At 35.9% G+C, this 16,344-nt stretch overlaps 1 protein-coding gene across 1 annotated transcript in view; it reads left to right on the top strand.

Moving 5' to 3' along the window:
• Positions 1-16,344, top strand: part of ADAMTS20 (ADAM metallopeptidase with thrombospondin type 1 motif 20) — a 167,558-nt gene that overhangs the window by 136,119 nt on the left and 15,095 nt on the right. The window contains exons 32-37 of the mRNA XM_008704712.2: positions 3,176-3,376; positions 3,925-4,054; positions 4,259-4,353; positions 4,439-4,533; positions 5,046-5,179; positions 10,368-10,459. Coding sequence (XP_008702934.2) covers positions 3,176-3,376; positions 3,925-4,054; positions 4,259-4,353; positions 4,439-4,533; positions 5,046-5,179; positions 10,368-10,459 — 747 coding nt within the window. The remainder of the gene's footprint in view (positions 1-3,175; positions 3,377-3,924; positions 4,055-4,258; positions 4,354-4,438; positions 4,534-5,045; positions 5,180-10,367; positions 10,460-16,344) is intronic.

Genomic DNA, 16,344 nt, shown 5'->3' with positions numbered 1-16,344 from the left:
TCTCTACTTTTTGAATATACTACAATCAGTAATAACTTTTTAATGTCCTTTTCTGCTAATTCTAACATCTATGTATGTACATTTACAATTGCAGTATTTTAGTATACTCTCAAAATTGTGCCACCAGGACCATGATCTAATGCTAGAACATGTTATCACCTCAAGAAGAAGCTCTATACAGATAGTAGTGACTCCTCATTTCCTTTTTCCCCTGAGCCCTGGACAACCACTTAACCTATTTTCTACATCTGTGGATACTCCTGCGCTGGGCAGTTCATATGAATCACACAATATGTGATCTCTTGTCTATGGCTTCTTTTACTTAGCATGGTATTTTTAAGGTTCATTCGTGAGGTAGCATATAGCCATCATTCATTCCTTTTTATGGATGAATAATATTCCATTTTAGGGATAGGCTACATTTTGTTTTTTCATCAATTCTGAATAATGTTGCTAAGAACATTTGTGTACGACTTTTTTTTTTTTTTTATGAATGCTTTTAATTCTCTTGGGTCAATACCTAGAAGTAAAATTTCTGAGTATTATGGTAACTGTTTAATTTTTTGAGGAAATTCAAACCTGTTTTCCACAGTTGCTGCACCATTTTGCAATCCTACCTATTTTACACACTCCTGAAAAAAATCTCACTTGGTCATGGTGAATAATCCTTTTTATTTGTTTCTGGAATTTTTTGCTATGTTTCGTTGAGGATTTTTGTATCTACATTCATAAGAGATATGGGTCTATAGTTTTCTTATCTTGTAATATCTTTGCCTGGTTTTGGTATGAGGGATATAATGGCCTTGTAGGATGAATTAGGAAGTGACCCTTACTCTTCTTTCTTTTGGAAGAGTTTTGGAAAGTTTAATGCTAATTCTTCTTCAATCATTTGATGGAATTTACCAGCAAAGGCTCTGGTCCTGGGCTTTCCTTTTTGTAACGTTTTTTTTTTATTTTTAATTCAGTCTCTTTGTTCCAGTGCTGTTCTTTCTCTCTCCATCCCAGAGTGTATTGTTAATGCTGTTTGCTTGTTTAGTGACTTTTTTAAATCTCACTGTAAAGTCTGTATCCTCTGTCATGTGTAGTCGCTATAGCTTTTGCTCGATTAATTTAATTGTGAGCTATTAATTGGATAGAGATTTCCTTAGATACCTAGAACCAATCTCCGGCCTTTGCCAAGAAGCTCTGTATGTATAGGCACCTCTAACACTCAACCAGGAAGTTGACATCTGTTCCTTAAGCTTTACATCCTGCTTTTGTGCATAGTTTAGATGTCAGTCAGAGATGAGCATGTAGGCCCTTCCCAGGTGCTTCCTGAGCATGTGTGGAGTCCTGGACATGAGCACAACCTTATGCATGTCCATAGACTTCTAGATTCCTATGAATATATTAGAGCTTTTCAAAGCTGTTACAGACATTTCGTTTCCCAGATTTTCTTTTAAGCTTTTCTGACCAGCCTATTTTTTGCTCTGCTATCCCTGCTCTGGAAGCTGCAATGTTAAACAGTGGCCTTTAATTGGGTTCAACAAATACCCCTAGGGAAAAGGTTTTTAGTACTGGGCAAGCTCTGAGTCAAGTCAAATAAAGGCAGCCTTGCAAGTGGGATCTTCTAGAAAACCATCAAACAGTTCAAATTATGACAATTCTATGAGAAGGAGGCTTTGAAGGATGTCCAACCCAGTTCCGCCTCTCTTGTGGCTGCCAGGCTGCTGGTTTTTACCACGTTTGCAGGACTATTGATTTTGAAGGCTACTGTGGAGCTAGAGAGGGGATAATGGGTATACGGTAAGTTAAAACACCACAAAACTCTCTCTTCATCCTGAGACTTAGCCTTGTTTCTTAAATAAATGCTTCCTGGATCTCTGTAAGCCTTTGGTTAATTTTCAAAGTTCTAGGAAAGTTAATTCTGACAAATTTTGCTAGTTTTCTCATTGCTTTTATGGAGGGAAGAATATTCAGAGGTCCTACCTTAGATATTTTCACTCATTCTTGGTCTGTTTTGATAGATGGATTTTTCTCCTCATTATGGGTTATATTTTCCTGCTTCTTTGCATGCTCGCTAATTTTCCGATTGTGTGTTAGATATGAATTTTACCTTTATGGCTATTGGATATTTCTTACTCCTATGCATATATTATGAGCTTCGCTCTAGAATGAAGTTGTTCTCTCTGGGAACAGTTCGATCCCTTCTTGTCTTGCTCTTAAGATTTGTTAGGTCAGACCAGTGCATTATTTGGTCTAAAGTTAATTATTCCCCTCTACTGTAGCAAGACTCCTTTGAGTCCTCTACCTACTGTCCCTTGTATATAAAGTTTTCCGGTCTAGCTGGAGGGAATAGGCACTCTATCTGGTCCCATGTGAGTACCAGATTCAGTAATTTGTATCTTTTGTTGGTTCATTCTCTGGCCTCACTTGGTGTCCTCACATGTGTGCGTGCACTGGTCAGAGCTCTGCTGTTCCTTCGTGTTTCCTTTTCTTGTTCCAAGACCTGGAATCTCTCTCAAGGTAGCAGACTAGAGCAGTTATAGCATCACTTGTTTTATTTCCATCTCCCAGGTATCACTTTATTGCCTAATGTCCAGTGTCTGAAAAGCCATTGTTTGATATATTTTTTCCAGATGTTTTTATTGCTTCAGGTTAGAAGGCAACTTATTTCATGTTACCCCATTATTGCTGGAAGCAAAAATCTGTTTGCCCATTTTTTTTATCTTTAATGTAGTCTGTATCACTTACGTATTTTAGTCAAATGGTATTATAGATCACATTATATGTTTTAAGAAAAATGTATGCTAACTCTTATATAGTTACTAGTAAGTTAAGGCTAATAACTATTCTTTATTTCCGGTAAGAACCCCTAATATGTTCCATTTCTCTGAAGCTGTCTACTAGGAGATAAATCTTCATCCAATTAAACTATTCTTAGCAGCGTAACGGAAAACAAAGCCAAAAACCAGAGGCACTACAGATAGACAGTCTGGCATCCTTTCCACTTATTGGCAAACTCTGGAAATGTTACCTAATGTCTCTGGACATTTGTTTACCTATCTGTAAATTAGGCTAATAAATAAGATTATTGTGGGAATGATATAGCCTAGTATATATTAAGCACCTGGCAAATTGTAGGCCCTTAGTTTAAGGGCATCTTTTTCTCCCCTTATAACTGTGTATTTCTCAGTGTGCAGGTAACTGTGGATTTAGTTACCAACAAAGGATTACATATTGCATTGCCATCTGGCCTACTGAGAAATATAAGCTTCATCAACTTTGGCCTATAGACTATCGAGAATGTCCTGTGCTGCCTTCCCCTCAGGTTTACAAATGCAATTTTAGGAGCTGTTTGCATATGGCCACTTGGAAAGTGGGGAGATGGAGCAAGGTCAGTATATAATTATGAATTGAAAGCCTTTGAATGAGATTTTCTAGGTGTAAGATGCCTGGTAACCTGCATGTCTAACTAGATCTCAGAGTTGTCTCCTACCCCTTTTGTCTATAAAAACCACTATCAGTTACTTGTATAAATATTTCTTTTTCTATGCTTGCTATAACCTGCTTATAAGCAGGGACCGTAACTAATAACTTCTGTTCCTCTGAGAGTCTTGCACAGTGACTTGTATTTTGAGTAGATGCTTAAGAAATATTTATTGGTTAAGTGAAGAAGTAAATAGATCTAACATATGAGTAATCAAAGTCATTGGCACTATATTCCATTTCCAATTTGATAGAAAGCAAGTGAATATTGCTTTGCAATCTTAGCATATAACAATAAGAAAATCTCTGTAGTCTTAATAACCATCATTAATTAATGCATATCAAGGGACGCCTGGGTGGCTCAGTCGGTTAAGCGTCTGCCTTCGGCTCAGGTCATGATCCCAGCATCCTTTTGTCCATTGTATACTTCACCGCCAAACTGTACCCTCTTCACAGTGCTCAGTGACTTGTGGAGCTGGGACAATGGAGAGAAGAGTAGAATGCATGGCTGAAAGTGGTGGGTCCAGTAACTTCTGCTTAAAGCGTTTAAAACCAGATGCTCAAAAGAAATGTTACGTCAATGACTGTAAGTAATAGACTTTAAAAATCTATGTTCCTAGGAAGTTTTAATTAAAATTTCAAAGTAAATATTTGGAGAAGTCATATGTTCCACAAAACAAGATGTTTGTTTTTTCAGAGTATATTAATATTTGTGTGACTGAGCTAATACATTCATGCTCTGTTTGTAATTTGTTCAGTGTTGATAAGTTGTGTTCACTTGTCCTTGAAGGTAAAACATTTACCAGCTGCAAAGAAATCCAAGTAAAAAACAACATTACCAAGGATGGTGACTATTACCTTAACATTAATGGAAGAATAATAAAGGTATTTTGAAAACAGTTTGCATTTGATTTTAACATTGGATGTTGACTGGAAAAAGCTTTTCTAAATGTTTGCATGTTCCCTTTAGATCTATTGCGCAGGCATGAACTTGGAGAAGCCCAAGGAATATTTATCATTGGTCAAAGGTGAAGAAGACAACTTTTCTGAAGTGTATGGTGTTAGGTACGAGATTTTTGGCTTATGTGTGCACTTTTATGGCCCATCAAGAGAATTAGAAGTTCCAGCTTTCAGAGTGGCACTTGAGTATCTCACAAGTGGGACAAGTAATTTAGGAGCAGGTGGACATATTAGGACCTAAGCCAGATGTCGTCCATGCCTGTTGAATACTGAAGACTTGAGTATTATCATGTGCTCACAGAGAGATTGACTAAGAAGAATACTGAGGATGAGCTGCGGAACAGAGAAGAGTTTACAAGCTACGTGTATTTTAATAGAAATGAAATTAATACATAGTAAAAGCTAGGAGAACTGTAGCTGAATTACTTTCCATAAACCATTCTTGAACTTCCCTTTGAGAATTATGTTAATTTGAGTGATTTTTACTTCTTTCTCGTTTAACTTACTGACAGTATAATATTGAAGAGTGTATCTTCCCACTTCTGAAGTTTACCATTTATCTACATGATGGGGGAATTACAGCATATAATACTAAAAATATTCTAATGTTGTTTCAGACTACAAAATCCATATGAATGTCCTTTTAATGGAAGTAGGAGGCAAGACTGTGCGTGTAAAAATGACTACCTGGCTGCTGGACACACTGTTTTCAGCAAAATAAGAGTTGATCTCAATTCCATGCAAATTAAAAGTAAGTGCTGAATCTCCAAAATAGAAAGTCTCTATTTGCTAATGAAATTCCAACAATATGCTGGCATGTGTGGTAGCCAGGGTATATAGAAGGGCCTACCATTGTGCAGTAATTGCTTAATTTTTCAAAAAAGAACTTATTGGGTACAGAATTCCTTTGCAATAACATGGACCATGGGGACCCTTAATAAAAATGTAGTGGTAATGACAGTGATAAGATGCTGCCCTTCCAAGATATAAGCCTCTATCTTAAAATCCCCAATTACATTAAGCACAAGGAAGTTAATATCCTCAACATAGTTGTATAAGCCTTTTGCAGGGCTTAAAGTAATAATTAACATTAGTTTCAGTTCACAATTTGTCAAGTATTTTGCTATAAATTGTCTCATTTGATCTTTTTTATAACTCTGTACTAGTTAAGGCAGAATTGTATCACATTGTTGCAAGTGATGAAATTAAGATGTACTTATAAAGTTAAGTGACTTGTCCCAATTCATACAGTTAGTAATTGGCCCTGAGAGATAAAGTCCCACCCACAGATCCTAGCTTCTGTACCTGTTGCCTTTCTAGGAAGTAATTTAGAGTATAGTAAAATCAAAATATATTTATGGAACCCAATACACGCTGAACATGATGCAGCCTTCCATCCTGGAGCTTGCATACCTACAAGAAAAGGCAAAGAAGTTCATTTCAGAAGCAGAAACTCTAAATTGCAATTGAATCACCGGTCCCTAACATGGTGTATAAACTACAGAAAGAAACAAAAGAATTATTGAGACAGGGAATGCATGAGTACATAATCTCTAAATCACAGTCACATGATGATGATCTATTATTGTTAGTAATAATAGCTACCATTTCCTGAACACCCACTGTTACTGCACTGGGGAAGCGTTATCTGTTATGTTTACAGCTCTGGAGTTAGACTGTCTGGGAGTAAATTCTTTGCAGTTATGTGACCTTGGAAATATCTCTTTAAGCCTAAATTCCCTCATCTGTAAAGTGAAAAGCTGCCTCTCAGATGTTTTTTCTTTCTTCTTTCTTTCCTTCTTTTTTTCCTTTCTGGTGAGGATTAAAAGATAATACTTGTAACATACCTAGTAAGTGCCTTGCATATAGTAAATGCTCAATAAATGTTGGTTGTTATGTATGTTGTAGCATTGCTAAGTACCTAAGGGGAACTTGGTAACTTATTTGCTGTTTATTAAGCTGTTATATTTCATTATTTTATCAAACAACACTGCCATTTGCCAGGCATTAGGCTGGGCCCTGAGAATATAATGTCAAATGTATACGTTTTCAACGTCCTGGTCTCTCTTTTCTTTCCTCCAGTTTGGGTGGCAAAAACCCAGTCTTGATTAAACATTTCCCCTGTGCTTCACTTGCAACATGAAACATGAACGTGGCCCCTTATATACTGCCCTTCTGACTGATCTCCCCTTAAATGCATGACTACTAAGCTACACGCTGCTTGAGTAATCCTTTGCCCTTCCCTAGTCCATTTCCACCCCCATTCCCCTGAATGCCTAACTAACATCTTCTCCTCTGCCTTCAAATTTCTAAAATTTCTAACATTTTATCTACTCATTTTATCTACTCATTGCTGATGATCTTGTTTCCTATATCGCTGAGAAAATAAAAACAACTGGAAGAGCATTTCCACAACCTACCACCACCCCATCTGCAACCTACCCAAATTTTTACCTACAGACTTTTCCTTCTCTCCTGCTTACTATGGGTGAACTATTCCTGCTCCCAACTAAGGAACTCTCTCTTGTGCTCTAGATTCATCACTTTGTACCTATTCAAGAACATTTGCTCAGCAAACTTTCCCTTCCCTCTTAAATTACCAATTCTACCTCCATTTCTCGAAAACCAGTGACAAATTCTCGGTTTTCATCTTACTTGATTCCTGTCCTGGCCACTTTCTCTGTCTTTCTCATGGTTTCTCAGCTTGACTGGTTACTCTTCATCTTCCACCACACTGAATGTTGAGCTTTAGGACACAGATATCACTTTGGGAATCTCATACTACTTATAGATTTCAAATGATGGTCCCAAATGTATTATCTCCAATTTGGACTGTTACCCTAAACTTCAGTATTCAATATTGGACTACTCAATATTGCTCTTGACGCAGCAAATCCACGTGAATATCCAATAGGCATCTCAAACTCAATGTATCCAAAACTGTACTCTCAGTATTTCTTCCCGCATCCGCTCTTTCCATCTCAAATTTTTATAATTTCAGGAAATGCACACCTACATGCAACCATCATCAAATTCTGTCAGGTGAATCGCTAACATACGTGTTACTATAGACTGAATCATGTCTCCCAACATTCATATGATAAAGCCCTAATCCCCTAATGTGATGATATTTGTTATGCGGAGATAATTAGGTTTAGACAAGGTCATGAAGGTGGGACCCTCATAATGGGGTTAATGCCCCTATAAAGAGGAAAAGACACCAGAGCTCTCTGCCATGGGGGACACAGCAAGAAGGACAACCATCTGCAAGCCAGGAAGAGGGGCCTCACCTGAAAGGCTCCAGATCTTAGAGAAATTTATTTATGTCGGGTAAGCCACAGTTCATGGTGGTTTGTTATGGCAGTCTGAGCTAATACAGATATCAAATATCACTTTCTCACCACCTCAGTGCTACCACCTTCATCTGAGTCCACACCATTTCCCTCTGGATTATTATGCGTACTTTTTTATAGTATTCCTATTTCAGTATTGTACCACTCTTCCACCTCCTGACCTACATTCTCAACAGAGAGGCCAGAGTGAGCCTATAAAACATAAGCCACATCATATTTTATACATTTCCACATTTCATCTTTTTAACAACCCTGAACTTTGATTAAAACTCTCCAAACATTTACTATCTAACTCAGAGTAAAATAAAAAATCCTTTCAATAGTCAACGAAACTCAACATGACCTCCCCACCTCCATCACCTCTCTGCTCTCTCCTTGCATACTCTGCTCAAAACATACTTGTCCCTTTGCTGTTCCTTGAATACATCAAGCATGCTCTCACCTTAAGGCCTTTACACTTTGTTCTATTTGCCTGGACCAATTGTGCTACAGTTACCTGTATGGTTTACTCCTTCATTTCCTTTGGGTTTCTGCTTAATTTCACCTTCTCAATCAGGCCATCCTGGACCATTCTCCACTTCTAAAATCCGTTTCTCTCCTTCTTTTAACTGATTTATTTTTTTTCTATTGCAATTATCACCCCTAATATAATGTAATATTTATTTTATTACCTGTCTCACTCTGAAGGACTCAGGTTCCATCAGCCCCTCTTTCCTCCACTGAAGTGTTCTTAAGTACTTAAAATAATATCTGATTCACAATAGGTTCTAAAAAAATATTTGTTGAGTAAAAAGTCTTTAACTTTCCTCAAGAAGCTATCTTGAGGAAATCTTGAAAACAAATTTGAATTAACTGAACTGGAGAAAAGGAATTTCAGGAGGAGGGAACAGCATGAACAAAAGCCTGGAAAGGTGAATCATCTTGGTTCCATTAAAGAATAAAAAGTCCATTTTTCTCTAATCATAAATTAAATGGAGGTTGGAGGATGGCAGCTTCTTAGAGAAGTTCTCGGAGAGCAGATCATAAAGAACAGTGTACTAACTACACAATTGAATTTTGTAAATTTTGAGAGCCACTGGGGGAAAATTTCAGCAGGGGTGGGACCAGACTTAGAAGGAGAACAAATTGTATCCATGAAGATGTTAAGAAGCTAATATAATAATCTACATAGAAAATGATATGGGCTTAAAAGAGGGGCATGGTTCAGAATAGTGAGCCTTTGAGAAGTATTAAAGAGGTACACTTTGTAGGATTTTCAGACAGAAGGAATATGGGGATATTCAGAAAGATTTCCAAAATAACAGGGTGGATGGTGACATAGTTCAGTGAGATGAGAAATATAGCAGAGGAAGTAAGTTTGGAGAAAAAGATAATGCATTTAGTTTGGGCGTATTGAGTTAGAGCTATCTCTGGGTTATCCAGGTAATGATGGGGGAGATAGCAAAGGAAGCTTGATTTGAAAGTTGTGTCTGCTCTGCCTTAGCCTAACCCGTAACTGCCAGTGTAAGCACTGATGTGTGGATAAATGTTTAACAACCAGCATTTAACAACCAGGAAACAAAGTCTGATATATATAGCATTTGCCAATGTCCATGGTCATATATATTCCCACCCATGCTAACTTTAAGCTACCAACATGAGTTCATTGTACACGATATTGGGAAGAGACACACCCAGCTGGTTCTCATGATTTGGAACAAGCTGACTCTGGCACATAACTGAAAGCTTCCTAGTCTTGGAAACTGCCCTTGGTGATATGGTATCTCCAGCAATGCTACCTTTGGGGATTGCCTCTAGGGAAACGGTGTCATCATGGGGGCATGCGGTGATCTTTCAGTCTTCTTGAAAAGTGAAGTGATTTAAAACAACATTAGTGGAGGTGAGAGCCACGGACTGAAAGATTGTTAATTGGAATATTATTTGATTCAAGCATGAATAAGTGATTGGGCAAGTTGACTTTTAGGGTTCCTTCTAACCTGACTTTGATTCTATGACTCTATTTTTAATGCTTCATATAGAATCTCCAGCATTATTGCCAATCGGGAAATTTTGCTAATGATGTTAGCAAAAGTAAGATTCAAAAGAAAATAATAACAATGTAGTAATATTAGAAATCAAAATAGCAAATATTTTAGCTGGATGTTTTTGTTTTTGAGTTGCCTAAATGAATTGATATATATACATCATATATATATATATATGGTTTATAAGCCTCAGGTGGCTTCATCATGATGTATTAACCTTTAATGTTTTTTTCTTCTATAATTTGCTCCTGACCCCACTTTATTTTTGATATTCACTATAATGTAAAATATAATAAGGCATTTAGTTTTTTAAAACTTCTGGATTGATTTACACATGTCCCTGACATTTTTAGGGAAATTTTTGAGATAAACATTTTTGTATTAAAAATTATTTATTGAAAAGCCAATATATGTACTATAATTGCATAGCATATTTGCTTAAAATTTTGAATTAATTATATAAATATATTTAAGAATATAATATGAAGACTGTATATTTTGCAGTGAAGTTTGGAAAATATGCAATGCGTCAGTGCTAAAAAGCTTCATTTATTTTTTTTAGCCACAGATCTTCTCTTTGCCCAGACAGTATTTGGAAAAGCAGTGCCATTTGCCACAGCTGGAGATTGCTACAGTGCTGCCAGATGCCCACAGGTATTTTATATTTGTTTATTTTTCCCTCACTATGAAGAAAAAATGGATACTGTTTCTCTGAGTTTTCTTGATCAGAATATTGTGAGAAACATACGTAGAAAAATGCAAATTTCCTACATGAATTTTATTTCAAAGGTGGTAGATAAATTTTGGAGGAAAAGCGTCTTTGCCAATTTTAGGTTTGTTAGAAAGGTGCAATAACAAGGATCTCAAATTGTTCAGAGCCTATTTCTCCTTCCATCATGCATTTTCATTTTTAGTCTTTCCACCCAGCCTATGGAGATGAATGGACGTACATAACTAAGTGAAGGAATGGATCACAGGCATGTGGCCTCCATACACTGCTGCTAACATTTGTTCTATTAGCTGTCTGGGTCCATACCAATCCCAGAGTAACTATTTTTTGTGAAATAGTGTATTTTCATGACTTTATTCTTGTTTTGTTTTTCATTTCCAGAGTTCTCTTCATACACCCTTTATGCCATCTCTGTGATTTCCAGTATAGAGTATGCTTTCCAGAAGTAGTTTACTATCTCATCGTTAACAAGAGATTTTATAAAGTATATGTGAACAACAGTATTATGATAAGATGGATAAATGTAAGCTAGATTAATATAGGTAAGCTAGATTACTATAGGATGGTTAGGTAGATTCATCACTAATTGAAAAAATCATATGCAAGGAGTAATAATTATAATATTGATATTTTCAAGAGAAGTAGCTAATGGTTTGCCAGAGCCCTCTCTTCTTGGGATTTCCCATTCACTATTTTCATCATATGACAGAGAAGGTATGCTTATGTTGAAAAGAGAGTGCATTTTCTATACTATAGAAGGACTCTTAAAGTAGACAAAACACATTAGAGCTATGGGCTCAAACGAATAAGAAAAAAATCAACTGGAATACGTTTATAAATTTTAGGTCCAGAAATGCAAATATAACCTGTTGATGACATATGAAAAAGACTTAGGTGTTTTTTTTTCAAACATCATGAGTCCAATATGGCTCACATAGATTATGGAGTAATTTCTAAACCACCCCATATAATCATAAAGTACCCAAGCACAGTATTGACACTAAAAAATTTTACATTCCTGTTTGAAAAAGGTAAGTTTTTAATCTACCTAGGAGTAGGAGGCAACAACCAGGGAGGAAAAAAAAAGGAGTGTTTAAATCATGTTACATAAAGAAAATGAAAGTAGCTAGGAAAAGAATAGGAGGTTATGGTAACTGTCCTTAAATATTTAAAGAGCTCCATAAAAGAGGAATGAGGTCAGTGTGTTATTCCAGGAGGCATTAATAGAGCAGAAGATTCCAGCTCAAGATAAAGAAGGTTTCTGACAAGGGAGAGTTGTCCAGTAAAAAGACCCCCAGATGTAGGGCCCAAATAAATCACTAATTTTTGCCTGTAGTTTTTATAAATTGGTCTCGTATCCTGAAACCCTGCTTAACTCATTTATTAGTTATGATAGTTTTTTATTTGATTCTTTGGGATTTTCTATATACACAGTGATGTCATCTATAAATAAACATAGTTTTACTTCTTCCTTGGCAATATGGATGCTGTTTATTTCTTTATCTTGCCTCATTACCCTGTCTAAAACTTCTAGAGCAGTGTTAAATAAAAGTGATGAGAGTAAAGAAAAGTGATGAGAGTAGATATACTTGTCTTATTCCTGATTTTAGGGGGAAAACATTCATTCCATCATTAAATGTGCTAGCTGTGAATATGTTGTAGATGCCTCCAGTCAAGTTGAGGAAGTGTCCTTCTATTCCTAATTTAAGTGGTTTTATCATGAAAGAGTGTTGGTGTCTGAAATGCTTCCGCATGTGCTGAGGTGATCCTGTGGCTCTTGTCTATTACTGTAGTGATATGGTATATCACACTGGTTGAGTATTGTATGTTGAAACAACCTTGCATTCCTAGTTGAGAAATCCCATTTGGCCATGTAGTATCATTCTTTTTATATGTTGTTAGATTTTATTTGATTTGTTGGGAATTTCTCATCTATTTTCATAAGAGGCACTGACCTAATCATTTTCTTGTGAGGTCCTTAGCCGATTTTGCTATCAGGGAAATACTGGCCTTGTGAATTGGGAAGTATTCCCTCCTCTTCTACTTTTTTGGAAGAGTTTGTGAATGATTCTTTTTTTTTTCTTTTTATTAAATTTTAATTCCAGTACAGTTAACACACAGTGTTATATTTCAGGAGTACAATCTAGTGATTCAGCAATTCTCTACATTACTTAGTGCTTATCATGATAAATGTTTTCTTAATCCCCATCACCTATTTCACTCATTCTCCCCACCCACCTCCCCTCTGGTAACTATCGGTTTGTTCTCTATAGTTCAAAGCCTTTTCTTCTGTTTGTATCTTTTTTCCTTTGTTTCTTGGATTCCACATATGAGTAAAATCATGTGAATTTGTCTTTCTGACTTATTTCACTCAGCATTATACTCTCTGGATCTATCCATGTTGTTACAAATGGCAAGATTTCATTCTTTTTTATGGCTGGGTAATATTCCATTGTTTATCAATTTATATACACGACCTCCTCTTTATCCATTCATCTGTCGATGAACACTTGGGCTGCTTCCATAATTTGGCTATTGTAAATAATGCTGCAATAAACACAGGGATGCATGTATCCCTTTGAATTAGTGCTTTGGTATTTTAGGGATAAATACCCACTAGTGTGATTACTGAATCATATGGTACTTTTATTTTTATTTTTTTGAGGAACCTCCATACTGTTTTCCACAGTGGTTGCCAACAGTTTGCCTTTTCACCAACAAGGTTCCTTTTTCTCCACATCTTCACCAACACCTGTTGTTTCTTGCATTGTTGATCTTAGCCATTCTGACAGGTATGAGTTGATATTGATTTTGATTTGCATTTCCCTGATGATGAATGATAATGAGCATCTTTTCATGTGTCTGTTGGCCATCTAGATGTCTTCTTTGGAGAAATGTCTGTTCATGTCTTCTGCCCATTTTGTAGTTGAATTATTTGGGGTTTTTTGATATTGAGTTACAAAAGTTCTTAAAAAAATATTTTATTTATTTTTTTGAAAGAGAGAGAGAGAGAATGAGCGGGGGGGGGGGGGGCGGGGGGGGGGGGGGGGACGGGCCCCCCACCGCAGGGAGCCCAATGTAGGACTCCATCCCAGGACCCTGGGATCATGACCTGAGCCAAAGGCAGACACTTAACCGACTGAGCCACCCAGGTGCCCTATATAAGTTCTTTATATATTTTGGATACTAACCCTTTATTGGATATGTCATTTGCAATTACCTTCTCCAATTCAGTAGGTTGCCTTTTAGTTTTCTTGATTGTTTCCTATGCTGTGCAGAAGCTTTTTATTTTGATATAGTCCCAATAGTTTATTTTTGCTTTTTTTCTCTTGCCTTAGGGGACATATCTAGAAAAATGTTAGTATGACCAGTGTGAAAATACTGCCTAGGCTCTCTTCAAGGTTTTTTATGGTTTCAGGTCTCACATTTAGATAATTAATCCATTTTTAGTTTATTTTTGTGTTTGGTGCAAGAAAGTGACCCAGCTTCATTCTTTTGCGTGTAACTGTCTTGTTTCCCCAACACCATTTGTTGAAGAGGCTGTCTTTTTCCATTAAACATTCATTCCTCCTCTGTCAAAGATTAATTGAACATATAATCTTCGGTTTATTTCTGGGTTTTCTGTTTTATTCCAGTGATCTATGCATATATTTTTGTGTCAGTACCATACTGTTTTCATTGCTACAGCTTTGTAATAGAACTTGAAGTCTGGAACTGTGATACCTCCAGTTTTGTTTCTCTTTTTCAAGATCACTTTGGCTATCCGAAATCCCTTGTGGTTCCACATAAATTTTAGGATTGTTTGTTCTAGTTCTGTGAAAAATACTGTTGGTATTTTGATAGGGATTCCATTAGATCTGTAGATTGCTTTGAGTAGTATAGACATTTTAACAGTATTTCTTTTCCCAACCCTTGAGCATGAATGTCTTTCCATTTTTTGTGTTGTCTTCAATTTTTCTTTCATCAGTGCTTTATAGTTTTCAAAGTGTAGGTTTTTTATCTCTTTGTTTAAGTTCATTCCTAGATATTTTATTGTTTTTTGTTTACTTACAATTCGTATTGTTTTCTTAATTTCACTTTTTGCTGCTTCATTATTAGTATCTGGGAATGCAACAGGTTTCTGTACATTGATTTGTATCCTGTGACTTTACTGAACTCATTTATCAGTTCTAGTAGTTTTTTGGTGGAATATTTAGGCTTTTCTGTAGTCTCATTTCATCTGCAAATAGTGAGAGTTTTACTTCTTCCTTACCAATTTGGATACTTTTTATTTCTTTTTGTTGTCTGACTGTTGTGGCTAGGACTTCCAGTGCTATGTTGAATAAAAGTGGTGAGAGTGGACATTCTTGCCTTATTCCTGGTCTTAGGGGAAATGCTCTGTTTTTCACTGTTAAGTATAGTGTTGGCTGTGGATTTTTCACATAAGGTCTTTATTATGTTGAAGTATGTTCCCTCTAGACTTACTTTACAGAGGGTTTTTTTTTTTTATCATGAATGGATGTTGTACTTTGTCAAATGCTTTTTCTGCATCTATTGAAATAATCATATGGTTTTTATCCTTTCTCTTGTTGATGTGATATATCACATTGATTGTTTTATGAATATTGAACCACCACTGCATCCCAAGAACAAATCCCACTTGATCATGGTGAATGATTTTTTAACATATTGTTGGATTCAGTTTGCTAGTATTTTGTTGAGGATTTTTACATCTGTGTTCATTAGAGATATTGGTCTGTAGTTCTCTTTTTTTTTGCGGTGTCTATCTGGCTTTTGGTATCAGGGTGATACTGGCCTCATAGAATGAACTTAGAAGTTTTCCTTCCTCTTCTATTTTTTGCAACAGTTCGAGGAGAATTGGTATTAACTCTTTAAATATTTGGTAGAATTTAACTCTTTAAATATTTGGTAGAATTCACCTGTGAAGCCATCTGGTCCTGGGCTTTTATTTTTGGGGAGTTTTTTTATTATTAATTTCATTTTATTGCTGGTAATTGGTCTGTTCAAATATTCTATTTCTTTCTGCTTTAATTTTGGCAGGTTATATGTAGGAACAAAGAGACCAACACTTGATTTTGTTGATTTTCTCTGTTTTTTAATTTATTTAATCAATTTCCAGATTATTCTTTATCATTTCTTTATTTCTGCTTACTTTAGATTTAATTTGCTCTTTTTCCAGTGTCTTAAGGTAGAAGGTTAGGTTTTTGATATACCTTTTTTCTCTTTTAATATAAGCATTTCCTGATTAAATGTCCCTTTATGTGTTTATTTTGCTGCATCCTCTGAGTTTTGGTGTGTGGTGTGTTCATTTTCATTCATCTTAAAGTATTTTCCATTATCACCTGTGAGGTCTTCTTTGACTTACTGGTTCTTTAAGAGTATAGTGTTTGATTCCCACATATTTGTGAATTTCCCAAATTTCCTTCTGTTATTGAGTTCTTTCCATTGTGATTGGAAAATATACTTTGTATTCTTTATACCTCTTAAATACATTGAGTCTTGTTTTATGGCACCAGCATATGGCTATTCTGGAAAATGTTCAATATGTGCTTGGAAAGAATGTGTATTCTGTTGTTGATGAAATATTCTATAGATGCTTGTCAGGCCTAGTTGGTTTGAAGTATTGTTCAACTTTTCCATTTCCTTGTTGATCTTCTGCCTAGCTGTTCTATTCACCAAAACTTTGCAATTATTGTTGAATTGTCTGTGTCTCACTTTAATCTTATTGTTTCATTTATTTTGTATTTTATTCATTTACTTTGGGACTTTTAAATATGATTATGATTATAATTGTCGTAATTTCCTGATA

This window comes from Ursus maritimus, unplaced genomic scaffold (assembly GCF_017311325.1).
Source record: "Ursus maritimus isolate PB19 unplaced genomic scaffold, ASM1731132v1 scaffold_26, whole genome shotgun sequence".
Lineage (NCBI taxonomy): Eukaryota > Metazoa > Chordata > Mammalia > Carnivora > Ursidae > Ursus > Ursus maritimus.
Note: the sequence above shows the minus strand (reverse complement) of the source record. Positions and strands in the feature narration are given on the sequence as shown.